Source organism: Procambarus clarkii, chromosome 25 (assembly GCF_040958095.1).
Source record: "Procambarus clarkii isolate CNS0578487 chromosome 25, FALCON_Pclarkii_2.0, whole genome shotgun sequence".
In the NCBI taxonomy this organism is placed as follows: Eukaryota; Metazoa; Arthropoda; class Malacostraca; order Decapoda; family Cambaridae; genus Procambarus; species Procambarus clarkii.
Window position 1 is genome coordinate 14,045,346 of NC_091174.1, and position 25,279 is coordinate 14,070,624.

A 25,279-nucleotide genomic window follows, 5' to 3' on the forward strand; every position below is an offset into this window, starting at 1 on the left:
ACTAGGACAAGGGCAAACACCGGCAAATTGGGATACATTTACTGGACAAAGCACATACACGATACATACACACATATAATAATAATGAATCCTATACTCTATAATATTACAATCAGGTTGCACTCCAACACCATCAGAACTCTATCATCAGCTTATCAAGTGGTATCCTATCTCCTGGTTCACCACCTGATACTATCAACCACCTCAAGTTGATCAAGTCTACATACACTGTTGCACCATCAGCAAGATAATATATATAGAAAATCAGCATTTGAATGCAATAACATATATCAGTATAAATGTTCATTGATACACAACAATGATCAATCGATCACTGTCAGTCCTGGAACGCATACATCTGTAGGTAATCCAGCCTACGACTGTAACTCTAAACTTCAGTATAAAACACTCCTTGACATAAGAATGCCAACAATCACTCACCTCTCACTGCGTCTTGCACACTAATGACAACCAAACACTATCAACTCCCTATAAGTAATCCACCAGAACTTCCCCTTCCACCTCTGGAAGTTCACTACCCTGATATCTTCAGGTTCTTCCGGGCTTCACTACCAGGATCCTCTGCAGCTCCTCCAGGCTGCTACCATGAAGTTTCCTTGAGCAACTACGGTGCTTCACCCTTCTGCTAGGTTCCTCCACAGCTCTCTTGGCTGCTACACCACCTCTACAGAAGCACGTGACACTCCTCTTCACTGCTTCCCCTCACAGCTCGAGGTCCTCTGCTTCACTACCTTGGAGTCTCGTCAATTACTTCATCTATGCTGGCTTCGAAGTTCTCAGCAACTTCTTCCCCAAAGACAAACCTGCAACCCATCGACACTCCAATAAAATTGTTTCCCCTTTGACACATAAACAAAAATAATCACACAATATGTTTGCCTCCAACCTCTATCTGTTCTCTACATACAGTGAGAGTGGACTCCCCCGTTTTGGGCGGGTCCATACTCCACCTCGCCTGGCGGCGGTCCTCACTCGCTGGGAGGGTCTTCCTCTGTCAGGAGCCAGGCTCCCTCAGTCGCCCGCCAGCGCTCAGAGGGGATGGACGTCGCTCCGTGTTCCTCCCTCTCCACTCTCTTATTTCAGGCCTTCTGCCTTATTAAAACATGTCTAACTTATAAATAAACATCGCTACTGTCGCTGGGCACACGACCAACTACAAGCAATCACTATGAACTGGCGTATATCGTGCTTACCACAGATTGTCTGGTCGAGGGCGCTTCTTCCTCTGACGAGGCTTGGTCAGGGCGCTCCACGGCCCACAATAATGCCTCCGGGTGGCTTAATATTCACTAATTATCGCCCACGACTTGAGACCACACGTCCCCAGCTCGATTCCACAGCTGGTACGTCTGCACACTTCTCTTCTCTTCGAGATATATCACTAGGGGTTCCCTTCTGACGGGAGCTCAACGGAGCGCGGCTTTTCCCCTGCGATGTCTGGCCTCAAGTGAGGTCAAAGCCCCTCCAGAAGCGAGCCTCACGCCTCCAGCAAAATGTCCACATCTCCTAGCCAGTCATTTATCTGTTTTCTTCTTCATTGCCCATAATCTCAAATTGTTATACATATCCAAGCAACTATTTTACATATGCGTTATCACCTCAATATTTGCTAGACCTTCTAATCAGGTCAGGCTTGACGAATAACTCTCAAGGAGGGAGACTCGTTTCTCCTGCAGGCTGAGATCATAACATGCTATAGTTGCATACCATTTTGTCTACCCCCTATGTTTTCCAGTAGGTACTGTAGCACCATGATGACCAAACCTCACATCAGAAGATGGAGAAATGACGATGTTTTGGTCCGCACTGAACCATTATCAAGTTGTGTGTAAGTCGTCTCACACATGACCTGATAATGGCCCAGGACGAACTGAAACATCGTCGTTCTCCATCTTCTGATGTGTGGTTTGGTCATCCTATCTTCAGTCACGTTATTGTGACTCATCATCTACCTAAGAGTTACTAGTTGATTTTATAGAACTCGGTACTGTATTCACTTTGATCTAAATTAATCAATTATTTTCAGTTACTAGCCACCCGCTATGGAAAGAAGTCAGAAGATCCAAAGGAATTCTATCTGTTTGAGTCTTCTCCAAAATATGGCACCTCATATGATTTGCTGTTGTCAGTAAGTTCTTAGTCATTTTTTATGTAAATCTCTTTAGGTAATTAGAGTTGGTGGAAGGTGAATAATTGCAAAATCAACCTTGCCCTTTTCTCCTATATTTACTTATTTTTTTATTGCATTCTTTTCTCATTTCTACTCATATCCACATTTACTACTACTGTACTTCTATTTAAAATGTTTATGTATTTTCTGTGGAGAACCCCTTCGGCTCCTCGGAGCTATACTGGGCTGATGTGTATATATTAGACAGTGGCAACTGTCATTTGATGGAGTTCTTACCCTACCGGGGACCACGAGCCAGAACCTGCCTCCTCAGAGAGGCACGAGGAGCAATGGCCTATTGACACCCTTGTGTAGTTGGAAGCAGAGTAAGTCTGCCATCTACCCTGGTACCCAGAAAAGTAGGAATCCCAAAACAAACTCCAGCTGGTTAAAAATTGCAAACCAAAAGCCGAACGAGCAGGCAGAAATCCCCAATCAAAAAACAAGCAAACAAGCATAATGTCACCACAGCCACCCCCTCGCTATCTGCACAGCTTCCTCCTTCCCAGGAGGGGGGAAGGGGGTGCCCCCCAGACCTCCTGTGCCAGCTACCCAACTCCAGTTCTGAGGCTATTGTGTTGGGTGGCGGTCGATTGACACTGGCTCCAAGTCTTGATCAGTGCTGTACCTTATGGTGTTGTGCTGCAGTGTGGTGGTGTGTGATCCAGGAGTAATTCCAGAAGTACTGGAGCTGCATGCACCTTGGGTCACCTTCCCTAAGTGCCCTGTAAGTACTGCCCTTGCAGTTATGGGTTATCTTCCATAAACTGTTTGGGGACTGCCTCCGCAGGGTTCTTTTGCTGCTTGGTGATTGCCTGCCCTTGGGGTCAGCTGGGGTTTTTCCTACCACTGTTTGGCCTTGGGTAGGAGGTAATATCGTCGCTGGCAGGGGGGGGCAAGGTAGTGTGCAGCTGTCTTTTAATATGCATAGCGGCCAGTTCTGTTCCTCCTGGAGACATTGTGCCTTTGCGGGGTGTTTATTTTCTTTTGTTATGCCTGGTGGGAATCTGCCTGGTGTGACTGTAGAACTACTTGTATTATTTGGGTGGCTGTTTACTAGGTCCTCGTGATTGCATATGTCACAAGGGGTTCAGCATTTTGTTTGTTTGATAGTTCTGTGATAAGTCTCCGTGGTGTAGTGGTAAGACACTCGCCTGGCGTTCCGCGAGTGCTATGTCATGGGTTCGTATCCTGGCCGGGGAGGATTTATTGGGCGCAATTCCTTAACTGTAGCCTCTGTTTAACGCAACAGTAAAATGTGTACTTGGATGAAAAAACGATTCTTCGCGGCAGGGGATCGTATGCCAGGGACCTGCCCGAAACGCTACGCGTACTAGTGGCTGTACAAGAATGTAACAACTCTTGTATATATCTAAAAAAAAAAAAAAAAAAAAAAAAAAAAAAAAAAAAAAAAAAAAAAAAAAAAAAAAAAAAAAAAAAAAAACGGTTAGCAGTACATGTAGCTTGCCTGGGATTCCCTTAATTAACAGTCAGCTTAAGGGCCCTGGAAACCCCCATTATGACTCATTGGTCCAATGGATGTGTCCTCTGAGTCCCATCTCGCCTCCACTCGAATTTGAAGGTTGCTCAGTCCCCTTGTCTTAGGGTGACAATCACTGTCTTTGCCTCCGCCATGCTGCCTGTTGCGTCAATGACAATTTTGACCCAGAGTCCCGTGAGTCGTGTTCCTTGCTTGTACTCCAGTTCACCCAGTCCACTGCTATTGATATTCGGGGTGCAGGCAGCTTCAGCATTGCATGCAAGGTTTAGGTTGCTGCAATGTTCTAGGTTGGTTGCCATTCCGGATGCCCCGAGGCTGCCCTGCTTTGATTATGGGGAACCCGAACATGGGGGCATTAGTCGCCTTGATGTGTTCACGGACGTGTCGTCTTTCGGCTGGGGCTTCGTGACCAGTGCTCACCAGGCCGGCCAGGATCGGTGGGGTCCGTCCTTGCGGCATACTTGCAGCACATGGTGGGAGTTTGCGGCAGTGTGGTTTTCGCTTCAGAGGGTTTGTGTCGCTCGCGGAGCGACGATTCGGCTACATTCGGACTGCTTCCCGGTGGTTCATTGCCTGAACCAAGGGGGTTCGATGTGGTCCTTGGCTCTTTAAGAGGCTGGTCGCTTCGGGTGACTTGTCTGCTGAGTTCTTGGGGTTTCGCTCTCCTGGCGGTTCATATCCAGGGGGTGTCCAACGTCCTGGCGGACAGCCTGTCCCGGTTCATTTCCCTGCCAACGGAATGGACAGTCGATGCCAACTTGTTCCGTTGGCTCTGCCAGATGTTCGGGCGCCTAGAGGTAGACCTCTTCACGTCGGCTTGGTCGAGCGTCTTCCCGTATTTACGGCGCCCTTACCGAACTGCGTGGCCGTCGGGGATCGCAGTTCGACTGGACTGGTGGAGGTGGGGTTACCTGTACCTCTTTTCCCCGGTTTGGTTGTTGCTCCAGATCCTGGCTCGCTTGGAGACTTACCAGGGGAGATTAGTCCTGTTGGCCCCCCTGGTGGCCGGCCCTGCCTTGGTTTCAAGCGCAGCTTGCTCGGTGTCTGAACCCGAGAGTCTTCCAATGGCTCCGCCTCTTTCAGCAGATCGATCCGGTCCGGTACATGGCTGGTTCGATCTTCTCCTCCAATCTTCGCATCTGGTCTTGACACGGATTTATCCCATCCACACTTGTATGGTGATCAGGTGGCTTAGTTGATTGTTTCCCGTTTGTGAGTTTCATCTTGGCGTCAGTATGAAGTTTCCTGGCAGTCCTTTCAGCACTTCTTGACTCTTTGTAGGTTGTCTTCGATTTCTGATTGGGTTGATTTGTCCCCTCTCTCAATTGTTTCAGGACTATCATCTTATGCCAAATACTGTTGCCTCATATCGTGCGGTGCTGGCGGAGGCGCTTCAGCTTGCATTCGGAGTGGATGTCACTTCTGTTTTACTTTCTTGGGCATTGTTTTACCTCCGACCTGCTCATGCGCCGTCTGAGCCATCCTGATCATTGGACCGGGTGCTCTCTTCTCCTCGGTTTGTGGCGGCCCCTTCGGTTCAGGACTGTTTTTCTAAGGCTCTTTTCTTGTTGGTATTGGTCTCTGGGGGTTGGGTCGGGTAGCTTCATCCTCTCCTCTGGCACGGGGTTTCTGCTCTTTCAGTCCTGGTAATCGTTTTGTTCATGTGCAGCTGTCTCCTTCCTTTCTGGCGAAGATTGAGACAGCTGCTTTCCGGAGGGGTCCTTGGGTTGTTGATGCTTAGTTGGTTCGGCCGGGGGTGCATAATGTTTTGTGTCTGGTTGTACTCTTTGCCGTTACTTGTGCGCCAAGGCCTTCGTGGCAGGGGTCGCTCTTTGGGTTGACCTAGTTTCCCTTCTTCCCTGTTCCAGGGCGCGGGTCTCCAAGGTTGTCCGCAGGATTATTCGGTCCAGCCAGCCTGCGATCTATCCTTGTGCCCACGACGTTCGTAAGTTCGCGGCTTTAGCTGCTGTTTTTGGTAATAGATCCTGGGCTGACATTCGAGCAAGGGGCTTTTGGAGGTTGAACAGGGTCCTGGCCGTTTGGTACCTCGTTAATGTTCTCGATGTGTAGCCTTGGGTTGCAGGTTGCAGCTAGTTGTCTCGACTTCAAGTTGAGGAGCGAGTAGCATGTCCTTCACAGGTAAGTATCTTTTTTTCCTTTATCATTGGTTAGGTAGCTTCGGGTTGAAGCCCAGAATTTTCTGGGGGAAACCCGGAGGCTCCCCGGCATCCCTTCCTCCCTCCGGTCTTTTTTTTTTCACGTTTTTGATATTCAGCCTCTAAACTGGGGTTAGGTAGCCGGCGTGGGAGGTCTGAGGATCCCCCTTCCCCCTCTTGAGGAGGGGGGAGCTGCGCAGACAGCAGCACAGCGGCTGTGGTGATGTCATGCTTGTTTGCTTGTTTTCTGATTGGGAACTTCTGCCTGCTCGTTCGGCTTTCGGTGTGCAATTTTTAACCAATTGTAGTTTGTTTTGGGATTCCTACTTTTCTGGGTGCCTGACCTGGTAGATGGGTGACATAGACTGCTTCCAACTACATTGGGGTCTATAGACCATTGCTCCTCGCGCCTCTTTGAGGGGGGGCAGGTTCTGGTTCGTGGTCCCCGGTAGGCTAAGAACTCCATCGATTGACTCTTTCCATGGTCTAATACTGTACATACACATCAACCTGGTATAGCTCCAGTGAGCCTCCGGGTCTCACCCAGAAAATGATATTTCATTACATTCAACGCTGTTTTTTTCATATCTCTCATTTCAGTTTCCACTCTTGCCTCTATTTTCAGATCTTTCCCAAATTCTACATTTACTTAACTTGATTCTCTCTTCCCCCTGCCCTCCTTCTCTTCTGACTGGCTTACACCTCTCACTATCTGTCCTCCTTGCTCTCTCTCTCTTTTGACTTCTTTTCTCTCTCATCTCTTTCACCACATTCTCTATTTTAACAATCCCATTTTTCTATCTCCAAACTACAGTACAGTATTCCATTCTTTTTCCACGTTCCCATTTATATTATCCTTGTTTGCATTTTATCCATAGGTCCTACCAATCCCTTCTCTATTACCACCACCCTTTTCCATTCCAATCCAGTCTCCGTGGTGTAGTGGTAAGACACTTGCCTGGCGTTCCGCGAGTGCTTTGTCATGGGTTCGTATCCTGGCCGGGGAGGATTTACTGGGCACAAATCCTTAACTGTAGCCTCTGTTTAACTCAACAGTAAAATGGGTACTTGGTTGTAAAAACGATTCTTCGCGGCGGGGATCGTATTCCAGGGACCTGCCCGAAATGCTACGTGTACTAGTGGCTGTACAAGAAAGTAACAACTCTTGTATATATCTCAAAAAAAAAAAAAAAAAAAAAAAAAAAATATATTGCCGTTCTTCCCTTCCCTAGTTACCCCCACCTCCAACTAGAACATTGTGATTTAAAGGTTTCAGTTACCAATATCTAGAAGATGGGTCTCAAAGAGCCAGATCTTGTGCATCATAAACACTGCTGATTGGTAAACGCCCTCTCACTCTACCCAACATGATCTTTCATTTCTATCCTCACCCTCCTCTTCCCATTCCCATCCTTTTCTTCTCTTTCTATTCCCACCCTGCACTTCACTCTCTATACCCACACTCGTCTCTTTCTATCCCAACCATCCTGTATTTTGTTCTTTATATCATTCCCACCTAGTTTGACTGTGATGAACATTGATTACTGTTTTGTTCGTGTTTAGGTGGACTTTTGTGTTAGCTGATCTCAGTGCCAGTACCTAGGTGTTGGCTCTTTACCTGTAACTGAAGTCAAGGTATTGACCTTTCTACTTGTGATATCTATTGTGATATCACATATCACAATAGCAGCCAGGATCAATAATAGCATCCACTAAATGACATAGACATAATATATAATCATAGGTGAACAACCGAAGCAGCTACAAAAAACTATGTGTCAACTGCAAATTCATTGCTCAATCCTTTAGAATTAACTTAATAATCACAACTACTGTCTGATTCACTTTCAGATGCAATGTCTACACTCTAATATTTTTCCTTTATCTGTTATCATACATAATGTATCATTAGTACAAAATATAATATTGTATTACAATAAACAGCTACACAAATCATGAGAAAGAGAAAACTTTCATGAACGAACTAACCCTGGAACTGGAGTGTTCAATACTAAAATAATAAAAAGCTTTAATTGTAAATGTTAAGTGTTTCTGCAATGGTATTTGCTGAACTTATTGTACAATACTGTAAAGAGAAATTGCAGCAGCATTTTGAATGGCTTTATAATTTTTGTGTGCAGGATGACACAGAGATGCTAGTGGAGCTGGCCATCAGTAATCAAAACTTTGAAAAGTATCTCATGGGGGACACCATCAGCCACATTCATTCTGTGCACTCGTGTCCTGTTTCCACCATGACTCTGTGTGTAACCTCTCAGGCCGAGTTCTCCAAGTGCCGCAAGATGCAGGTGAGTAGATAATGCAACTATTTAGAAAACTATTTCACATGAGTTAGACATTACCTAATAAAAATTGCATGAAACCTTGGATGTTACATGAGCTTCTTATTAATATGATGACTTGAGGATTAATAAATAATATTTATAGACTAGTTATTGGAATATTATATGTTTAAATAGGCATTTAGAGTTTTATGTAAAATTTTTATAGAACGGTATTAATATTGACTACACAGAAGATAGAAGGTATTTCTCTTCATGCCCATATTAAAAATTCTGTTATATGTTTACACTGAGTTTATCAATAGTTTTACCCATTATACATGGAGCATGGAAAATATATGACAAGTTTTTACACTTATCCTAGCTAATATGAGATTTTATATAGTTTACTAATAATTACTAATAAAGTACTTGTTTGTAATGAAAATTGTTAATGTTCAATTGTGCATGCACGTTTTGGAAGAAATGTTTGTGCTATGTTGAGTGTTCTTTACAGAATTCTTTTTGACTTGTTGGTTTGTCCTGTTTGTATGGAAAAAGTATAATGTTGGCTATATATTGCATTTTGATGTGCAACAGAACTAAATGCAATGCTCCATATTAGGAGTTTTTTAGTGCATGATATCAATGTAATTTGTTTGATTTGGTTTCATTAAGAATTTATCATACAGACTGCTTTGCACGCTCAACTGCTCCAGCCTAAGATGCAATGCCTCAAAGGAGACTCCAACTTTGACTGCATGGCTGCTATTAAAAAACGGTAAGCTGTGTAGTTTAAATTAAATTTAGGTACAGTACTTGGAAGCATTCACAGGAGCAGGATATGCCCGATAGATATAGAATTACAGGTACAGTACAGTAGAAGGGTGAAGGATTACAGTATTTACATTCTTGCTTTTGTGTGTACTTGAGCAGTGAGACTCCAGTTTCTGTTTAAGTGTACACTGTCACTCACAGGCTTCCTTTTGGTGGTTCAAGGGGGTCACCCAATCTTTTTTAATAAAGTGACAGGAATGAAAAACAGGACTGATACAACAGAAATTGCAGAGCACAAAAATAGACATTTAACCAATATAGGAAGAGACCTAACTTACAAATGCAACAGAAATATTGTAAAATTAAGCCAAAAACCACTACATGGCATTGAGAAAGGAGGAGGAAGGAAACTTCAACACATGGATAATACAACTCTATATAGACAATTTCAAAGAGAGGCTTTCAAAGCACATAGTCTAGGGATGTCTAGGGATGATGTACAAATTTTGTTTGTGGATTTAGGCAGAAATGAAGCAGTAGGGTGCTTACCTATCAATAACTATGGGGGAGTGAGATCCAGCTCTTTATGTCCAGTCTCCTAGCTGTTTATACCTGTTTATACTTAATTACACAATTACACACATACCAGAATGAACATACTGTATAGTATAACCCCAATTAACTATCACTCAGTACCTTCAGGTACACCATAAATTGGAAATGAGGTTAATTAAAGCAGGGGGTTAGGGTAAGGCAGGGAATGTGGCAGTTTCAGGCTTCTCTCCACAAAAATTTATAAATGTGTAACTTTTCTAAAAAAAATATATATTTTTGCAATAGCCCTCAAACCACCCACTAATATTATGTACTTGCTATTCCCATGCATGTAAAAAAAACTTTAAATTTTTAAAAAGCATCTTGGAAATATATTTATTATGAAATATATCCTCTATGTGCCATGGTTTAGCTGTAGTGGAGTCATAAGGTGTGACTAGTTTTAGTTGGTAGTTGGAGGACCTTGTATGGACCCCATAGTCCTTCTGCAGTTTCATTTATTATTTTGTTCTTGTGATTGTTAACTATACAGTGTGTTTTAATGAGTATCAATTTATACCTTGTGTTAACCAATCCATGAAGATTAATCTGTGTAAAAAGCTTTATTTATCAAAGTTGTTCTGAAATATTCTGTAAAGTACTGTACAGTATATAAATATTAGTTATGTTGTGTGTGTAAATCACGAAAATTAACACGCGATGAAAAATGTGAGTGTCAGACCACGGAGGAAGAATTGAAACAGGAATTTCCTTAAGTACTTTCATATATTAGTACATCTTCAGAAGGAATGATTTACAGGTCAAGTATTGGACAAATATAGGCAGGAGAGAAAGGTGAAGTGAGGTGAGGTAAAATGAAAAATGAATGGGAATTAGGTGGATTCAAATATGAGCCGCATAAGAACTGCAGAAGGCCTATTGGCCCATACGATGCAGCTCCTATTTATACCCACCAATAGGCCCACACATGGATAATAATAGCATAAGATAGTAAATATTTACAATGAATTAGTGAGACAAATGTGTATCAATGTTATGTTGTATGTTGTTTTAATTTGTTGTAGTTTATTGATAATTAACTTTTATAATTCAAATTGATATTTATATAAAATGTAACATACAAAAATAATATTTTTGTTATATTCCTCCAGGGAAGCAGATGTGGCTGTATTTGAGGCAGGGGACATCTATAGTGCAGGCCTCACACACGAGCTAGTACCCATAATGGGGGAACAGTACAATCTGGACACTCTAGAGTATTATGTTGTGGCTGTGTCAAAGGAGGATGATCCTGACACTGATGTTCTCTATCTAAAAGGTGAGATCCCACACAGACTTTCTGATAACTATAACTGTCTTGTCAGTTAAGTAGGCAGGGGGACTGAAGTTAAGCGACTTATTTCATCCTTCAAAACATTATAGGCATTAGGATGTGGCAAACTCATTGCCCAGTCCTATGTTGTGCAATCAACCTAGCATCAACTGTGTTTTAGGTTTGGGGATAGATAGGAAGAAATTAGAGAAACTATGCATTGATTAAAGAGGGAAGAGGCTCCTCTGTTAGATGGAATAATTGTGGGTATGTTGAGGAAATAGTACACATAATGTTAAGTGTATGTCAGGTGGTGCAATAGGAGGGTGATTGGATTAAGGCCACTGTTGTACTAATATGTTAGGAAGCGAATGGTAAACAAGAATGTGGAGCACAATTGAAAAATTTGTTACTTGGCATTCCAGGATAGGTGCAGGTAAGGGTACAAAACCATAAAGCAAGATAAGTAACAGAAAATAGGATTGAGGAGGAACAGGGTGGATTCACGAAGGGAGAGGCTGCACATCAGAGTTTTACTATGGTTGTTGAAAAGTTTCTAGCAAAGGGAAGAAAGTTGTATGCTGTCTTTATGGATCTTAAAGTGTATGACTGTTTTGATCAAGGACCATTGTGGGTGGCTTTGAATATGCAATCACTCTTCTAAAGTTTGACCTGAGATAACATAAATCAGTTTGAAATCAATACACACACACACACAAGGTGAGGAACTGGCTGACGGTACACTTTGTACAATAAGAATCACCTGTACTCGCCTAGTTGTGCTTGCAGGGGTTGAGCTTTGGCTCTTTGGTCCCAGATCTCAACCGTCAATCTACTGGTGTACAGATTCCTGAGCCTACTGGGCTCTATCATATCTACATTTGAAACTGTGTATGGAGTCAGCCTCCACCACATCACTTCCTAGTGCATTCCATTTACTAACCACTCTGACACTGAAAAAGTTCTTTCTAATGTCTCTGTGGCTCATTTGCGTACTCAGCTTTCACCTGTTCCCCCTTGTGCGTGTTCCTCCCGTGCTAAATAGTTTGTCTTTATCCACCCTGTCAATTCCCCTGAGAATTTTGTAGGTGGTTATCATGTTTCCCCTTACACTTCTGTCTTCGACGGTTTCGCTTCTGCACGTTGGTGTTCAATCCTTGACAGTACAAGTAGTTGGGCACCTTTTCTTTCTTCTTTCCTATCATAAATCCTCATCCATACTTACCTTTCAAGTGTTATACAGTATAGTCGCAATGAAGCAGTTTAGTCTTCATGAATTCTTTTCTGAAAATTGGTGATCGAGCTTTGGGTGTAATTTTGAGTGTCCTGAAGTTGCTTGATTAGTAAAGCCTTGAAGTTTATGTAAAATCCAGTGATGCTCATTCTCATTAAAATCCTAGTTTAATGTGTTGCTTTATTGTTTATAAATCTTTATTTTCAATGTGTACACAGTATTTGTTGTTTTGGTAGCAATGAGGTGACTCGAACCAGCGATAAAGAAACTCTCAGCTGTGCACTTTACCCCTGTACCGAGTCACCTCGTCACTCCAATTGATATTCTCATTGATATATATTATATTAGTAGGATTTCTCTGTATATTATTTATTATTCCCTTTAAATTGTTACAGATCCTATAGGGTTAGGTTCTTCACATGGCTTATAGAATCATAATTTTGTTCAGAATTATGGACTTATATTATAAGTCCATAATTATATAAGTATTTGCTATAGGTTCATTGATAAGAAAATCGAATTGAAATGTTTACAATTAATGCATTGTAATTGCATTTTAAAACCCCATACGTCTTGCCGTTCATAAAAATGACAACTAAGAGATGACCTTTTGTGTGCTTTATAGGGAAAATGACGTGTCACCCAGGTGTGATGCATGGCGGTGGTTGGGTGGTGCCCATGGCTTACCTCATCAACAACAATCTCATCCGTCAGTATTCGTGTAACTCGGTGAGAGCTGCCTCGGAATACTTCCAAAAGTCGTGTGTCCCAGGTGCCCTCAACAGTTACTATCGCCATGACATGACCCGCCTCAACCTTTGCCATCTGTGTCATGGAACTGGCAATGGCTACTGTGCCAGAGATCACAGCGAGCCTTACTTTGGGTTCACTGGTAGGTAGTGTATTCTCTTTGTTTATAATATTTGTTTATTTGTGTTTGTTTATAATAATTTCACTTTATCATTTTTCTTATTTCAATTGTAGTTGTCTTTTTGTCTCGAGGCCACATTGAAGATTCTCTATGAAAGCACCAAGCTGTGGACCCTTTCCTTAGCCAAATGTAATAACCCACAATGGCATTTTTTAGATGGTATTTCTGTTTAAATATTTAGCAATGCATGCTTTACTGTTCCATAAACATTTTTATACAAAAATAGTGAAGGTCCAATATAAATCAGTTGATCAACTGGATGCTGTTCAGTTATATTCACCCTGGAATTTGTTTGTAAGACTTAAATATAAAGGAACTGCTAACAACTTTTTATCACCTGGCTCTTATTTTAAATGCTATAATGGCATGACTGCATGGAAATTATTTTACATTTTAACTCTAGTTTAGTAAGTAGGTTGTTTCCAAAGAAGGTATTGAGGTCATTTATTTTTGTAGAAAGGTAGGTAAGTAGGTAGGATAAGATAACATGAGCTATGTACTGTCTACTTTGTAGAGAGGGTCTGTATTGTGGGCTTTCTAACCTTCAAGAATGTTGAAGGGTGTTTTATTTGTAATTTAAAGAGCACTGAGGGTTTAGACAGCTGTTTGTTTGTATAAAAGTATAATTGTATGTATTATCCTATACTCTCAAAGTTTCCCTAAACTCTGGTGGTTACATGTCCCAGATCACTCCTGGACCGCATTCTCAGTCCACCCTGGATGAAACTCAGTCATTCCTGACCACACCTGGTCTACTCTATCCTGAAAAGCATCTGACCATCTGTTCAGGGGGTGGACCATCTGTTCACACATGGTCCACCCCCTGAACCACACTTAGTCCAATCTCTACTCCTTGGTGTAGACTGAGCAGTTGGGACTTGGTCATTCATCACAAAACAAACAAAAATCATTGTGTCCCAACTCTTCAATCACTCCTGACACTGTTTCTTCACACTATGTATCTTATCACTAATACCCTATGCTTAAAACCATTATGTTCATTACCTTGGTTGTTCAACTGTATTAACACAAATTCCTGAGTACAAAAATGAGAAAGCTGGGTTCACTTCCATTAACATCTCTACTCCAGAGAGTTGTTCCTATTAGCTCTGAATCTTCATACTGAACGATCTGTTGATCCTTCAGCCAGAGTTATCGCCTTATCACAATTTGCTGCTTTGAAAGTTCATGTCTGGTAATTCATATGGCCTCTGGCACTTTACTTGAACGCAATTGCCTCGTGGGATTTGACACAACCATTGACCAACCTCTGGGAGAGAGACTTGTCATGTGTGTGTCCCAGCTAATTTCACAGAATGTGAAAGGTTATCAACAGAATGCCTTGGTTGGCCTCAAATAGTCAACTCCCCAATCTGGCATGTAACTGACTTTACACCGAGTTGCCTGACCTCGCTAATTCACTTTGCAGCAGCTGTCTATTATTCTCTTCCATGTAGAATACTGCACTTTGTTCTTTCATTCTCATTTACTGGATGATTCTGCCATCTAAATACAGTATATCTACTACTGGGTTATTACTCCCCACAAATAATTTGTTTAAATAGTCACTGTTATTAGGGAATTTTGCAACTACAGAAATTCATCCTCCTTTGCTGTTTGGGCTATACAGTACTCGGGTATCTCCAATTATAAGTGCCTAAGTAGATTACATATGCCGTCCAACAGTATTCAGATTATTTTCTTATCGGTATTCATCACATGTTAGAAATAATGTTCTGTAAACAAGATGTGGGATTTCATAGATGAATGCAGATTGAAATGAATACTTATGAAAATATGTAAGATGAGACTAAATCTTTCATGCTATGCTGACTTTTACTTTTGTTTCAGGTGCTTTTAGATGTCTTGTTGAAGGCGGTGGGGACATAGCATTCCTGAAACATACAACAGTACGGGAGAATGTAGATGGAAAACGTAAAGAGTGGTGGGCTCGCAATCAGCTAACTTCCGACTACCAGCTTGTGTGTCGTGATGGTGTGTATGTCTTAGCTACTTAATGTACTGGTAAACAAGAAGAAAAATTAAATTAATGCTGATGATTTGGAATTTTTATGTACTTTGCTGCTATATCATGTCAGGCACTTAAAGCTATTTTTTTTAATAAGCTGTTTCTCTATAAACTTAATTAATTCTCAGAATTTAATTAATTAATTTTAGAAGTTTTTAGGTATCAAGGAGACTACCTTAGTTATACTAATTATATCTCCTGCCTCGATATTGAATATTATCTCGTTATGTCTCATATCTCTATTAAATATTATCTCTTGTATTCCTTCCTCTTTTCATTTTGTCATGATTTATCTTGAAAACATTTTCTCCAGGAACCCGGGCTCCTGTGACAGAATATGAGGATTGTAATCTCGGTACAGTTCGATCTAATGCTGTTGTTACTCGTGGAGGAGCTTTGTATAACCGGACTGAGGTGGAAGCATACACCAATCTCTTCCTTTATGCCCAGCAATACTTTGGCAGAGATTCAGATGATGAATGGAAGTAAGTTCAACACTAGTAATGTTTTGAATGGTGCTAACATTATACAGTAATTTTCAGTGACACTGTTCTATAGCTAATTTTTATCTTAAAATGCCCAGATACATCTGATATTTCTCTTTAAATTAAAAATATGTATTAATAGTATTTTGCACAATAGCTGTGCAATAGACTGCACAATCTATTTTGTGCCAATAGACTGGCACAATAGCTCATGCATGTTCACATCAGTGGGTCTATCAGTTTGGCCAAACTAAGCAACACTCGGTAACCTTGTTAGGGAGAAAAAGCAAGGTAAAGGCAGGCACATATTATATCTTTTATAGAGGCTGATAATATGTACTTAGGTGCAAGTTTCTGGGACATTGATAAAAATGTGTGTGAACAAAAGTCTAACACTTAGAACATTCAATATGAAGAATGCACTTGTTATGCATAGATATGATGTTGATCATTGTATCACCTTTAATAAAAACTGAAATAGTTAAATATTCAAGCTATATTTGTTAAAATGTAATGCAATGTTATGAAATGTATATATATAGAATCTATTTACATAGCTGTTTGAAAATAAATATTGTTGAAGTACATATACGTATATATATATATATATATTTTTTTTTTGCATTTCAGCTTTAAAATGTACCATTCAGAGGAACCATATGCTGACCTAATATTCCAGGTATGTGTTATAAGTGCTGTCCTTGTCATTTTAGCCGATCCTTTCTGAACTTTTTTATCTGGATGTTCCCTCAAGGTAAGATCTTAAGATCTGCTGCAGTTGAGAGCAGTGTCATGCAGTCAGGCAGGATGACTTGCTGGCACAACTGGCAACTTTTCAAGTGGTCCCTGTCATGTCATCAACTAGGAAGTTACTGGGAAGTGTTCAGTTCTGCTCAGAATCACTGGCAGAACTCCGTTTGTTAAGACTCTGTGCCTTTCTGTACCCATAATCCGCATCACCGGTGACCACCAAAGGAGGACTCTGGCTAACTTATCAGTTAGGCTACCAGAGTACCTATTGCTAAGCCACCAAACCACAGCACCACACACATCTTTGAATTTCCTGACTCGAACTACCTCACAGACATTATGGCTAGTCTGACCAGTAGTGGCTAGGAAAGCTACTAAGGCATAGCTCAGAATTAAAATGCATACAAAATTTACAGTTATATTATTTCTGCTAAAAGTGAACAATATATTGGACCAAAAAATTATGTTGTAGGATGCTTTCTTTAATTAACTGGCATTGTACAACACTATTGCAGTTTATGGTCTAGTGGATAGTTCTGATTATCTAGATAGACTGAAGTTGCATTGCATCTCTTAAATCAATTGAAAGTGCCACAAATGCATGACAACACACCATGTTACGTTGCACATTAATATCGTATCTTAGTGTGCGTTGGCTTACCAAACACGGGGGCAGCCAATGTTAGTATCTAGCCATATTGCCATTGGGTCAAGCTATCCATAATACAGTGAAAAAGATATAACCAAAGAGTACTGACACACCATGCTTCCAAGAACAGTAATATTAGATCTTAACACTCAGTTGTTTACAAGTAAAAAGCCACCAAACATTAGGGGTGGCCTGTGCTGGTGGTGACTGGTGTGCTATATTGTTGTTTGGAGGTTGGATCTCTGGGTACCAAGGTTAGAGGAATGGTGGATAACAGTGTGGAGAGAATGATGGGTATAATATAGATAATAGTATATATGTTTATACTGGTAAAATTCTTTTACGATTAGTAGTATGCCTACCTAACTGGACACCTGCACTTGGGGGCCAGACACCTGCCATAAAGCAGGCCAACTACATATTATGGTTAAGATTTCAATAAGTATTTTATCTACAGGTATTATTATTATAATTCATAAATCTGATATGAACACAGATAATTTACATAAATAGCTGGTTACTGGTTGTTTTATCCTGGTTATTAGAAAAGTATGTACAGGAAATTACAGAGAAATTTGTTAGGAACCTTTGTGGTAGAGGGTTTTTCATTTAGATATTTGATCTGAGGCAACTTGTAGATAGGCATGTGAGAAAGATTCTAAGGCATATATGGCTTTTGGACTTCAGAAAACTCAGATAGCAAATTTAAATCTTTAGAGTTATGTACGTGGATAGAGTTTTCTGTTAAGTGCAGCGAGACATTTATGTAGTAAGTAAAGAATGAGTTGGTGCAATTTGTGACTGGTTTGACATCAGTGTAAGTGTTTGCCTGTGTTGTGTGATGTCATCTTGGTTGTCCCAATGAATTTATAAATTGTGGGGGAGGATGTGTCACATTGATTGTTCAATGTATACATGGATGGAATCATGTGGGAATTTATGAAATATGTAAACATAGTGCATAGATCAAAGATGAGCTATTTATGTATGTCAGATTTGCCATATGCATATGATATGCTGTAGTTCTTTTAAAAAGAGAGTGACAGATTTATGTAGACTATTTGATAATTTGATTTGCAGTGACACTTTTGAAGTTATTTTGTATTTGTTGTCATGTGATTATTTTCGTGCTCCATAGGATGCCACACAGCAGCTTGTGCCACTGCCTCTCGAGGAGCAACATTACCATCCATATCTAGGTAAGACTTCTTTTTGCAAACATGGCTACCATCCATATCTGTGTACGTCTTTCTCCTGATGAACACCACTACCATCCATACCTCGATAAAGATAACCTGGAAGATCCAGGGTAGTCTTCCTCTCTAGAGAAATACCACTATAATCCATATCTGGGTAACTGTCGTACCCACTAGTGTCCATTTCTGCACAAGTCTTCCTTCTGAGGGAACATGGCTGCCGTCCGTGTCTGTTTACCATTACAATACATGTTAAAAAGTAATAATTATAGGGCAGACAGCTATTAAGATGCCAGGACTTAAATGTTTTTCTTTAAATGTTAACAAGGTTTAATTAATTTTTTGTTTTACAGGAATGGAGTTCCTGAATGCTCGATACGAGGTAGATTGCACTGCAAACACTGATGTATTACACGTTTCGTATGTGTTGCTGTCCTTAACACTAGCGGTGAATGTTGTTTGGTGAATTACCATGACGAGTACAGCTCTGTATAGAAGAAGGCTGTAATGCAAAAGTCAACAGGAATTGTTTGTCATCTTGGTAAAATGCAGTAAACACTCATTTGCTCTGCAAGAAGATTCATAGTATTTATATTCTTAGAATCATTCTTATTTTGTCATCTTTTGAATGATTTTGTGCCGTAAAGAACTTCTCTCAATTATATATTCTTGCCAGATTTGCAAAGGTTCTGTAAAAAATGGTTTAATAATTTTTGTATGAAAAGTTGACTAGAATAAGGCTTGTGATGTTTGCTATTCGTATCATTAACTGGCATAATATTGAACATCTTGACTCTTTGAATCATATAATTTGTATACTGCATTTCATTGATTTCTTTCTTAACTCTGAATTTTAAATTTAACATTTCTTCAAGTAAAATTCTAAATTCACTACACTTAGATAAAGAAATTATCAAACTGAGATGTGTTTGTGTTATATCAATAACAGATCAGTTTGGAGAAATGGGGTAAGAAAAGGCATAGGATAGGTAGCAGAAAAATACATTAGTTACAATTGGTTATTGTAATAGCATAGTGACCACAGCAAGTTAGCTTGGGAGGCATGCCTTTATCTGCCATTACTGGCAATTGTACAAAACAAAAAAGAAATAGTGATAAGTGCATGTACATATTAGATAAACTGTACTCAGATCTTTATTGACTAGACACGCACACTGGCGTGATGCTGCTGCTTGTATTTAAGATTTATAAAGGTTTATACAGGCCTCGTATATCTTTGTAGCTGAGTGAAGCTTGGCAAAGTAGGGTAGAGTAGGTCAGGGAAATCAGGATAAATTTATTAGGTTAGGATTTTTAAAACTACATACAAGCATCCAAATGACTAGTATGTATATTTTTCTAACACTCTTCATACCATTTCTATACAAAAAACTGTAGTTGCAGTGTAATATGTACATATTTTATGGTACCTATCTACTTTAATTCAATTTGGCATGTACCTTTATATATATCTCTTGAGGTTATCTTGAGATGATTTCGGGGCTTTAGTGTCCCCGCGGCCCGGTCCTCGACCAGGCCTCCACCCCCAGGAAGCAGCCCGTGACTACTGACTAACACCCAGGTACCTATTTTACTGCTAGGTAACAGGGGCATAGGGTGAAAGAAACTGCCCATTGTTTCTCGCCGGCGCCTGGGATCGAACCCAGGATCACAAGTCCCACGTGCTGTCCGCTCGGCCGACCGGCTCCCTTTTATATAAACTTTTTTTTTCTTGGTCAACTTACATTAGGACTTTTTTTGCCATAATTACAGCTCCTGTTCTTTTTAAATCATGACTAGAGAAGCATCAAATGATTTGAGCTATTGCTTTCTTATTTTCAGTGGGATTGATGTAACGATAACAGTAATTGGTGAGTTGGTGATAAAGTTTTTGGTGGTAAAGTTTGTTCTTTCAGGGTCTTTATTTTGTTAAATGTAGCAGATTGTAATGATTAACCCTTCCAACTACAAGTATAAACATAGTGTGGTAGTTGGACATACACTGCTAACCACATTTTTAAATGTTTGCACAATTAGCAATTTTTTTGTTTTGATTATGAATTTTACTAACAGATGTCTGTGCTGGTAAAATAACTTTAAAAGAAAGAAAACCAATTCTTATTATGCAAAAATAATTATGACTTTCGTTTGTCACTTGTGGCATCATTGTGCCCGGGTAAAAAAAAAAAAATAAAAAATCGGTGTTACTTTGCGGTGATTCTGAGGAGCAATGTCCCCGCAGCCAATTTTCTGACTGGATACAATAAATTTAATTAAAAATCTGTATAGCCTGGTAGGATATGGAGCATTTGTATAGTATTGTAAGTTTTGTATATTTAACTAACTTTGTATATTTGTCTGACTTGTTTTATAATTGTATGTTTGGAAAGACCCTTGTCCCTTTAACTGAGAAGTTTGTGTTAAAGTAGCAGGTAACTAGGTAGTGGTATTAGATATCAATTCACAATTTTTATAGCTCATGAAGGCAGTTACTATTCAGTAGATTCAACCAATAATTGCTTATATATCTATATAAATGAAATGAATGTACAATATGGATGTACCAGCACCTAACTACCAGAGTTGCCTAACAAGCTGAATATCATTAAAACTTTAGCCCTATGAAAATTTTAACTTTTGAATCGATAATGTTAAAATTAATAGTGTAAGTTTAAGCCAAAATCAACTAAGGAATCCAAATTAACCTCATCTTTTCTCCTCTTTCCACATCCTCCCTCATTTTCCCTTTCCTGTCCCCCTCTCCTCTTCCTCATTTTCCTTGTTCTCCCCATCTCACCCAACCTCAGATAGATATTTCCCTTTATATTGAAGGGTACCTGACTGCACTCGAGTCTCTAACCCTCCCCCACCCTCTTTCCCTCATCTTCCTACCTACCCTCATCTTCCTACCTACCCTCATCTTCCCCCCCCCCCCTTGGCTTTCCCCTTTTCTCGGAAAATTTATTATTAAGAAGCACCGAAACAACTGTATGGATCTCTTAGATAAGAGTATTAGTACTGTCACTTAGGGCTCCATGGAATCACACCATATATTTCACACCCGACTCCATAGAAATTGCCTGGGGGGGATGTCGCTAATTGCTAATAGTTTTTAAAGCATTTAACTTTAGCCAACTCCGACTACCCTATGTCCTGGACATAGGACATCCCATATCCTGGACTATTTTCCCTGCCAATTTGGGTGAGGCTAGCGTAGTGGGAAAGAGGGACTTAATGAGCATATATTTACAAAAAATTCACTTGCGCTCCATTAGCATTAGTGATCATTTGTATATGCACCAACACAGTATAATTTCAGGAGGCAAGTACAGTATAAATTTCAGGAGGTAAGTACAGTATATTTTTATTAGGTAATTATAGTAGTTAATGTAGTATAATTACAGCAGATTTCCAATGTATTCCACAGCCTTTAATGCAAATGAAAGGGAGGTAGATATTGAAAAAGTAAGAAAAACTTGACACCATTCAAAGGTTTATGATAATGCATACACCAAGATACCATCCCCATGTTATTTTAATTGATGAACATTCCAGAGGTTTTGTCTAAATTTTTTCTTCGAGTTGTGTAAGTTTCACAAACTGTACATTGTACTAATCAATAGATCCCAACAAAGTTACCACAATGCTGATATATATTATGTTTTAGTAGATTTATACAAATACTTGTTTTCCCTTACATATTATAAGTAAACTAATGTACACCTGAAAGTACTTTAGTATTTTCTAAAGTTTAAACTGTCCTCTAATATCTTAACATATTTGTCATTGACAGTTTCTTAAACTTATATGGTGAATAGTGATGTTAGGCTGTTCACTACTGTGTACATTTCGAGGCATTTATTATAATTTGTGTTGCGTATACAAAACAGGAGTTGCACAAACCCCTTTAAAAGTAATATTGTCAATTTGAGGTCAGCGGCACAATGTTATGATGTGCACACTACTTGACCAGTATGGTTAAAGCTAGCACTGAATGGATGATGACCATGCAAAAAGCATAGCTCATTATTAAGGGGAAATATGACAAGTCTAACAGGCTTCCTGTCCTAGATAATGGGACGCCATACCATTTTTATTTTCTTTCATTCCGAGTTCCTTTTGTGTAAAGTAGGGTGAAGTTGTCAGTCCACCGAAACGTAACGTACTTATCGTTAGTCGACATATTTTCAATTAATTTACAAACATTTTGGAATGTCCTATGATAGGAATTGAAAGGAGACATTCCTCTATAAAGTGATACCGTAAACTTGTCTATAGTTCCAGTGCCACTACTTGAAATATTAGACAAATTACAGTACGTTGAAGGTGAAAATGGGTCATAGCACCCCCAGGAGATCAGCACTGGTTCTTGGCCAGGCAGATTTTTAAAGATGGACTCGTTTATATTTTCTGCATGAGTGGTAGATAGTACAGTATATTTGATTTGAATTTGCAGATTATAACCTATATGATACATGCCTTCATCTCAACACTTAATATTGTATTCCCATACAGTAATGAAAATCTGATACTACATGGTCAAAAGTTCTTATAGCTGAAACCAAATTCAACCACCCAAGTGTTCAGTAGCTTTTATCTTAGGAGCCACTAAATTTTAAGATCTAATATTGATATGTAGAGTGGCATAATATTGATATGTAGAGTGGCATGGTATTTTGATGCGTTTTTAATTTGATTATAAACAACTCCTGTAATACTTTGCAATTGAATCTTGCCTCCTGTATGTTCAGTAATTATTTTGTTTACTAATCTAGAAACCTAGTGTTTTGGAATAGAAACTCATTCTGTTAGTCTCCCACAATATTGTATGAGCTCGGTTATACGAAGCCCGCTGAACCGAATATTTGGGTTTTCTTGCTAAAAATCACGTCAGGATAATTTTCTGCCAAAACTTTGCCATATTTGGACATAAATCCTGATAACTGGAGATTAGGTTACATAAATTTTCAAGAACTACACATTTCAAGATCGACAGTCTCAAACAAGAACAACAACTACAAGGTAAGTTGAAGTTTGTTTTAAATTATACTTTTTATTTAAAGTGTGTGGAAATACAAATTATGTTGATTGTGGTACAAAAAATTGCGAATATATTGATTTTTGGACTTTCCCAGTAAGAATTTTGCTTATCCAGTGGTGGGGTCCTTCCTATATATATATATAATCCGGATAAGTGAGATTAGACAGTATTGTAATTGTATTGATTGTAATAATTCTTTTTTGAAAATGCTATAATATATCTTGAACTGCTATTTTTGTAAGGATTTCTATTTTCAATTGTATAACGATGCATTGGACTTGCAGTTTTGCTATTACTCTTAAACACCTTAATTACTGTTACTGCAGTTGACATGCAGTTTGCTTATAGGTTGGTGGTACAGTATAGGTTTCATAATTTGTCATTTTGTTTGACAAATATAAATTGATTGTGGTGGCTAGTATTCTTACTAATAGTAAAGGTTTACAGCCCATGTACAATCAGAGCATACTAATGTTTGTACGCTCCTGTATGCTCCTTGTAATGTAAACTCCTAATGTATGATTCCGTCCATTTGTCTCAATCACAAAAGGAGGCGGCTCCTAATGCTTGATTCCGTCCATTTGTCTCGATCACAAAAGGAGGCGGCTCCTAATGTTTGATTCTGTCCATTTCTCGATCAAAAAAAGGAGGCAGCTCTTAATGTGACAGATCCGTCCAGTTTATTAGAGGCATCACTTAATGCAACAGAGTTGTCATGTTTATCAGAACATGAAGGCAGCTATTAATGCAACAAACCCGCAAATCTGTTTTTTCTGTGAGATGTATTAAATATTTGAGTGGTTTATTTTTAAAGATGTATGCTGAATATACCAAAAAGACTTTTGTATATATAGTCGATGTTCAGTACTAGATTGGGTTGTGTTTTTGGAGGCCCTTGCTTCATGATATACAGGTCAACATTTGTTAAAAACATTTTTGAAATAATAAGAGCTCTTCATAAGCAACAATTTTATGTAAAAAGACATGGCAAAATTTTGTTTACATGGCATAATGAACCAGAGATGATGTGGCAAGTGTACTGCCCTCATTTTTAAACATATTGGCATCTAACTTACTGTGTTGAGTTGTATTATCTGTGTTTTTATTGGCTACCAGCTTTGATAATGGCTCCATAATCATTGTGCTTTAAGATAGTTTAATTTTCATACTGAATTCACTGTTGTACAATCAATCTGTATTTAAATATTAATTCCAGACCTGCTTATATATAATTGTGTATGTGTGTATATATATTTATAAATAATATATATATATACACACACACACACATGTAGTGTATGTGTTACATACATTAGGTGAGTACACATGTAATGCCCTATAGCCAGAATCGCTCTTCTTGGCCTAGTATGCATCGTCCGATGTGGCTAACAGGCAGAATGATTTTCGTTATTTTCAAATATTTCTTTCTAGATTGGTTCTTTTCTAACAATAATAATCAATTATATTAGGAACATGAATTACTGACTTAGTTATACAGGTATTAGGATAGGTTAGGTTTGGTCAAATTTCTATGTTAGCTTTGACTTAAATAAGATAAAATTGCATTCATATATAATACAATGAAAACTTTATAATTTCATAAAAAAAATTAAATGTCTCACAAAAATTCGTCTTGTTAGACAACTCTGGCAGAACACACACACACACACACACACACACATACACACACACAAGAGGTCATAGATTTAAACTAGCTAAACACAAATGCCGAAGAAATATAAGAAAATTCACCTTCGCAAATAGAGTGGTAGACGGTTGGAACAAGTTAAGTGAGAAGGTGGTGGAGGCCAAGACCGTCAGTAGTTTCAAAGCGTTATATGACAAAGAGTGCTGGGAAGACGGGACACCACGAGCGTAGCTCTCATCCTGTAACTACACTTAGGTAATTACTTAGGTAATTACACACACACACACACACACACACACACACACACACACATACATATAAAATCAATTATTTCATGTTTTAGAAGAATATATAAAGAAGAGTTGCACAATATATATAAATAAATAATAATAATAATACAGTATAGTTCAGTACAGTAATTGCAAAATAAGAACAATTTGATGACCAATTGGTGTTACCATACTGGATTGTGAATAAGGCTGTATTGCCCAGGCTTTCTGATGGTTTGATTCATGGTGAGGAGAGGACTGGAAGTAAAGGAT

The 25,279-nt window shown here is 39.3% G+C and overlaps 1 protein-coding gene across 2 annotated transcripts in view; it reads left to right on the forward strand.

Moving 5' to 3' along the window:
• Tsf2 (transferrin 2) overlaps positions 1 to 19,158 on the forward strand; it is a 34,206-nt gene extending 15,048 nt beyond the window's left edge. For both annotated transcript variants that reach the window (XM_045739656.2, XM_069331342.1), the window contains exons 8-17: positions 2,048 to 2,149; positions 7,990 to 8,157; positions 8,823 to 8,911; positions 10,614 to 10,780; positions 12,634 to 12,900; positions 14,791 to 14,934; positions 15,282 to 15,453; positions 16,084 to 16,132; positions 17,991 to 18,051; positions 18,402 to 19,158. In XM_045739656.2, the coding sequence (XP_045595612.1) occupies positions 2,048 to 2,149; positions 7,990 to 8,157; positions 8,823 to 8,911; positions 10,614 to 10,780; positions 12,634 to 12,900; positions 14,791 to 14,934; positions 15,282 to 15,453; positions 16,084 to 16,132; positions 17,991 to 18,051; positions 18,402 to 18,514 (1,332 nt within the window). In that variant the 3' untranslated portion in view covers positions 18,515 to 19,158. The remainder of the gene's footprint in view (positions 1 to 2,047; positions 2,150 to 7,989; positions 8,158 to 8,822; positions 8,912 to 10,613; positions 10,781 to 12,633; positions 12,901 to 14,790; positions 14,935 to 15,281; positions 15,454 to 16,083; positions 16,133 to 17,990; positions 18,052 to 18,401) is intronic.
• Positions 19,159 to 25,279: the final 6,121 nt, after the last annotated feature.